The sequence below is a fragment of the Sorex araneus genome, chromosome 2, assembly GCF_027595985.1.
Source record: "Sorex araneus isolate mSorAra2 chromosome 2, mSorAra2.pri, whole genome shotgun sequence".
Taxonomy (NCBI): Eukaryota; Metazoa; Chordata; class Mammalia; order Eulipotyphla; family Soricidae; genus Sorex; species Sorex araneus.
The window spans coordinates 237,233,578-237,239,577 of NC_073303.1; the positions used below are offsets into that span (position 1 = coordinate 237,233,578).

At 54.6% G+C, this 6,000-nt stretch overlaps 1 protein-coding gene across 1 annotated transcript in view; it reads right to left on the reverse strand.

Moving 5' to 3' along the window:
* The window catches only part of LOC101550987 (complement C3-like), a 33,482-nt gene extending 27,913 nt beyond the window's left edge, over positions 1–5,569 (reverse strand). Inside the window, exons 1-8 of the mRNA XM_055126353.1 lie at positions 5,422–5,569; positions 4,445–4,637; positions 3,108–3,270; positions 2,940–3,010; positions 1,166–1,260; positions 964–1,046; positions 600–690; positions 17–119 (exon numbers count right to left, since the gene is read on the reverse strand). Coding sequence (XP_054982328.1) covers positions 17–119; positions 600–690; positions 964–1,046; positions 1,166–1,260; positions 2,940–3,010; positions 3,108–3,270; positions 4,445–4,637; positions 5,422–5,498 — 876 coding nt within the window. The 5' untranslated portion in view covers positions 5,499–5,569. The remainder of the gene's footprint in view (positions 1–16; positions 120–599; positions 691–963; positions 1,047–1,165; positions 1,261–2,939; positions 3,011–3,107; positions 3,271–4,444; positions 4,638–5,421) is intronic.
* Between the last annotated feature and the right edge of the window lie 431 nt (positions 5,570–6,000).

Here is a 6,000-nt window from a genome sequence, read left to right on the forward strand (position 1 = left end):
GATTCAGGTCACATACCACAACTCGGGAGAGGGACTGGGTCAGTGAGATTCTCTGGTCGTCGTCCTGCACGCCGAAGATGACAAAGGCGGTTCCTTCCACATCCTTCCCATACAGGAACCTGTTGGGCACGAGTGTCCGACACTGAGATGTCACCTTCACCTGCCTTTCTGCCCACCTGCCCCTGCGCCTCCACTGACCTTTACTATATTTTTAATTTTGTTTCATTTCGCTTTGGGGGCCATACCTAGTGGTGCTCCCGGGTCACTCCTGTGTGTCAGAGGACCCTATGGGGTGCCAGGGAATTGATCAGCCACGTGCAAGGCAAACGCCTTACCTGGATCCTATTATTATTTTGGTTTGGGGCCACACCCTCTGGGGCTCAGGGCTTACTCCTGGCTCTTTGCTAAGGGGTCACTCCTGGTGGGGTTCGTGGACCCCCCCAACCCATGCAGTACTGGGAATTGAATCTCGGTTGGCCACACGCAAGGTAAACGCCTCCTCACCATTCTCTCCAGCTCCCTTTCCAACTGTTTCCTCTTGACCTTACCCGGTCCCACCCTGGCCATCATCGGTAACCCCCTTCCCCCTAATCACTCACCTGGCCTTGATGGTGACCTCCAGGTCATTAGGGTCATTGATGTAGTAGAATTTCTCTTCAGTCTCCACTTGGACCTCAAAACTGGGCAACACTGATGGGGTGGAGGCGGGTAATGAGGGCAGGGCGTGGTGCCTCCCCCTCCCCTGGGGCCCAGGTCCCTTACCCAGGCTCCCTCCCCCTCCTCCTTTTTTTTTTCCCTGGTGGTGCTCAGGTTTAACTCCTGGCTCTGCACTTGAGAACCACTCCTGGCAGTGCTCAGGAAGACCCTATGGGGTGCCAGGGATCGAACCTGCGTTGGCTGCTGGGTGGGAGGCAAATGCCCTCCTGCTGTGTTATTGCTCCAACCCTTTCAGGCGCCTCTTACCATACTCCTTCACCTCGAACTCCGCGGTGAAAACCTTCTTGGGTGAATCCTTGTAGTAAGCGGTGATCTTCCACTGTCCCATACTGCGAATACCAGGCAGGTGAGAGATGGGGTGGGGGGGGGGCAGGGCCCGCCCAGCCCCCACACTTCCTCTCCTGGGATTGGGGAGTCCTGAACCCCCTCCTAGGGGGGTCAGACATACTTGACCAGCTCTGGAATGTTCCACGACAGGGGCATCATCCCTTCATAATCGGTGGAAGACTTGGAGCCCTCATCAACGGCAACTCCATCCGGGGTCTGTGGGGACATGATGGGGAGATGGTGTTTTCTTTTGCTTTGGTGAGGTTGTGGGGGAGGCACCTGCCTGTGCTCAGAGCTTATTCCTGACTCTGGCCTCAAGGATCTCTCCTGATGGTGCTTTGGGGACCCCAAATGGTGCTGGGATTGAGCCAGGCAAGCCACCATGCCCCATTGTTTTCTTTGCAAGCTGGTCGCGGCCACTCTCTCTCTGTCATTTCCCATGGCAGGCTCGTGGGAACAGGGCTAAGCATCATAGCTCAGGGCCCTGAGCGATAGGACAGCAGGGACGTCTCTTGCCTTGCACATGGCTGATCCATGTTCAATCCCCGGTACCATATAGGGTCCCCCCCACAAACCCTGACAGGAGTGATCCCTGAGCACAGAGCCAGGAATAGGCCCCGCATATCACCCCCCCCAAAAAAAAAACAAATGAAAAGAAAGACACTAGAGTAGGAACTGATCACCCAGTGTTCATAATCTGAGCTAGATTTGTTTTTTATTTTTATTTATACATTTTTTCGGGGGCGGGGAACTGAGAACTGATGAGTGTGACCCATAAAACAAAATAAAGTAAAACCCAGCACAGTGTCAGAAAACCTGCTTTGCAAGTATGGAGGTCACAGGTGTGAACCCTGGTGACTCCATCAACATTGCTCTGAGCAGCTCTGTTGTTGGTGCCCCCTGGTGGTACAACTAAATATGCACCCTCTGGTCTCCCACAGCCAGGGTGTGTGTGTGTGTGTGTATGTGTGTGTGTGTGTGTGTGTGTGTGTGTGTGTGTGTGTGTGTGTAACTTCCACCAGCCTCTCAATGAATGAGAGCTGTGCGCACACAACCATCAACGCCCGTGTTTCATAGCCAACCCTGGAGACCTTCTCTACTGCCAGGGAAGGAGAAAAGAATCAGTGAGATGGTGGGCTGGAGCAATTAATATTACAGCAGGTGGGGTGCTTGCCTTGCATGTGGCCAACCCAGGTTCAATCCCCAGCATCCCATATGGTTCCCAGAGCACCTCCCAGAGTAATCCCTGAGCACTGCCAGATGAGACACAAACCCCCACCTCCCAAGGAAAGTCAAAAAAGAGAAAAAAGAATCCATGAGAATATGGATATGAGTTCTGAGAAGCCTTGTGTAACCTTGAACAAGCTACTTCATGCCTCTTCAGTTGAGCTTCTTAGGATGAGCTGAATACAGACCCTTGCTCACTGGCTGGGCCAACAGACCAGGTAAGGAGGTACTATTTCTCTTTGGTCTGTTTCTGATGTTAATAATCCGACCTTCTTTGCAAAAATGCATCTGTGTGGTACCCAGAAAGTGACCTGTACCAAGGTCCTGAGGTAGGTCACTGGAAAAATATCAAGAGGCCCCTAGGAATGGAGCTGATGGGAAGTGGGGAGAAGGAGGAGGCAGATAGGTGGAAGTCCAGGATAGGTTGGTAAAACCTGCTGTCCTGGGGGAATATTTGGTTAAGTTTTTCTTTCGAAAATACAGGAGCTGATTTGTTTGCTCGCTGGTGCCCCCTGGTGGTATCAGGCAGAACCGCCTGCACAGAATCATCACCTGCCTGTCGTTCACCCACTTTTCAGATGAGAAAACTGACTGGCATACACTTTATGCCACATGTCAGCTCTCGAACGGTCTCTCTTTACATGTGGGGAAGCCCTCCCGCTGGTTACCTGGATGGTGTAGACAACAGACCGGCTCACTGGCAACAGGTTGTGGTCCACGGTGAAGATCCGATAGTTGACTGGAAGCAGGTGGGAGAGAGAGAAGGGGAGCCCCGTGAATCCTGGCCCCTCCCCACCCCCTGCTCCCGACCCTCTCCAGCCTCCTCACTCCCTCACCTGTACTGCCTGGGGTGTAGATGGTCTTGTCTGTCTGGATGAAGAGGTACCCGCTCTGAAGGCTGACCAGCACCAGTTTCTCCACGTCCTTCTTGGCGAAGCTTGCCTGGACCAGCACAAACTTCTGCTCCTTCCCTTTGGTCAGCTCATCACTCACTGGGAGCTAGGCGTGGACCAGGGAACCGTCAGCACTTGGCTCCAGGGTCCCCTGCCCACCGCCCCATCTCTCGGCTTTGGATAAGGTTCACATCTGCCCCTCTTGACCCATCACTCCTTGGTCTCCCCAGTTTGTCCAGATCTGGGGACACCCTGGAATGGGGAAGTGGACAAGAGGCCATGGTAGGGATTGGAGAGGGGACGGGGATAGGGAATCTAACTTGGGGATGTGGGGGGCTCAGAGGGTGAAAGGGCTCAGAAGGGGGATTGCGGGGCTGAAGAGATAATATAGCAGGGTGGGCGCTTGCCTACCCGGAATTCCATATGTGGCCCCTCCCCTCACCCTGAGTGCTGCCAGTGGTGATTTCTGAGTGCAGAGCCAGTAGTGACCCGAGAACACTGAGGGGTGTGGCCCATCGCCAAAAGGGTGGGACTATGTGGGGGGCGGGCTAAGAAGGGTGGAGCTTTTCTCAGAAGGCAGGCCCTCGGAACATAGAATTGTGGAAAGAAGTTAGAGAGGATGGGCGGAGGAGATGGTACAGCAGGCAAAAAGAGCTTGCATTGCATGCGGCCAGTCCAGGTTCCAGCCAGGAGTGATTCCAGAGCACAGTTAGGAGTAAGCCCTGAGCACCATGGGGTAGTGCACACACACAACAACAACAACAACAACAACAACAACAACTAAAGCAAAAAAGAATGCAGGAAAGGTCCAGAAGTGCAGACTCCCCTGGCTGAGCTTGGAGGGAGTGGATGGCCATTGGGGGTAGAGCTAAGTAAAAAGTGGCGTTTCATTGGAAGAGAGACTGGGAGGGGTGGGATATAGGGCAGTATTACAGAGGGGCGGGACTCCACAGGCGGTGGGGCATGACTCCATTGTGGGAAAAGCTAAAACGGGGCGGGGACTCATGGATGGACAGCCCGAGAAGGGCGGGGCTATTAGGACGGATTGCAACGGAGTGGGACTCCAATGCTGAAGGGCAAGGTCCATTGGGCGAAAGTCTAAGAGAGGGCGGGACTTCACTGCGGAGGGAAAGAGAGGGGCGGGGCTTATAAAGAGGGGGATTGCAAAGGAGTGGGACCCCACTAGGGAGGGCGGGGTTCCATCAGCGGAAGACCTTAAGGGGGGTGAGGTTCTGCAAGGGGAGGCATCAAAGAAGGAGTCCAGGTGTCGGGCGCCCAACCTTCACAGATATGGCGCTCAGGTGGTCGTTGGCCTGGGTCAGCACGGTTTTCTCACTAAACAGCACTTGCTTTTTGCCGGGGAAGTCATAGATGCTGAGTGTGACGGGAACGTCCCCGTTGGCGTCATGGGCCTCCAGCACCACCAGCTCCTCATTCTCCAGCCTCAGGATGTTGGGGGTGATTACGGAGTACCTGGAGGGAGGGGACACGAGGAAGTGAAGGTGCAGCTGGCTGTCCCCTGGCAACCTGCCCGATCTCTGGCCCTGGACAGGATCCAGTGCTGGCCGGCAGAAATCTCAAAACCCAAGCCAGCCACTTCCCCAAGCCTCTGACGACGGCCCCTCAGCCTGCCGCCTAGTCGAAATACCTGCTTTCTTCAGCTCCAACTAGGCACAATCTCGGGCGCCAAAACTTCCAACCCCAAATCCACAAATCACCCAGTCAAGCCCACACCTTCCTCCCTGCCCCTTGCCACTCCACCCACCCTTGTGTACCCTGTACACCAAATCTTTTTTTTTTCTTTTTGGGTCACACCCGGCGATGCTCAGGGGTTATTCCAGGCTCTGCACTCAGGAATTAACTCCTGGCGGTGCTCGGGGGACCCTATGGGATGCTGGGAATCGAACCCGGGTCTGCCGCATGCAAGGCAAATGCCTTACCCGCTATGCTATCGCTCCAGCCTCTAAACCAAATCTCTTAACACCAAACCCGTACATGCCGATGCCAAAAACCTCCCCAATCCTAAAACCGCCCGAGAGTCTAAATGCCGCCACCCACCCACTGCATCCCAGAAAAAAAAATATCTCTGACCTTCCAGTCCCTATTCTTATAGATACCAACCCCCCCCCCCCCAAGCCCTGGACTCCAGGAAGAACTCTGGATTTGCAGAGAATGTGGCGGTGCCAGGACTTGCCCAGTTACCGGAACCCAGAATGCGCACTTCACCTCAGGCTGAAGTGGGCTCTGGACTACTTACATGGGGTCCCCCAGCACGAGGGGGAGGCAGTTCAGTAGCAGCAGCAGCAGACAGCTGGCACCTGAGTTAGGCGCCATGGTGCAGGGAGAGAGGGGGACAAAAGGGTACAGGGAGAGGTTGCAGGGGAGACTTAAGCACAGTCAGCCAGTGGCTGCTTTTATGGAGTTCCCTCAGCCCTGCCCTCTGCACCCCGTTGTGGCCTCCCCTCCCCCCTCCCTTGCATCTCTTCCCCGGGGCTGGCCAAGATTACACAATACTGTTTCCTAGGTCTTTCAATCTTTGGGTTAGTAACTCAAGGCCGTACTCTTCTGCCACATGAAAACAAATGTCCCTTGCCCAGACCTCGGTGTCATGACACAGTGAAGTCACCTGGTTGTATGGCACTATTGAGTAGAGGGATATTAAAGTCCAGAGAATCCTCACCTCCACAGGACCCAGGTAGCTGAGCCTCTGCCCCCACCTCCCCATCCATTTCTGGCCATGCCTGTCTTTGGTAAACTCTCCTGATGAGTTCATTGGTGCGTGAGGTCTCTTCAGCTTCCATGAATTAGTGCCCTCCTCTGTGGAGAGGAAACCTGC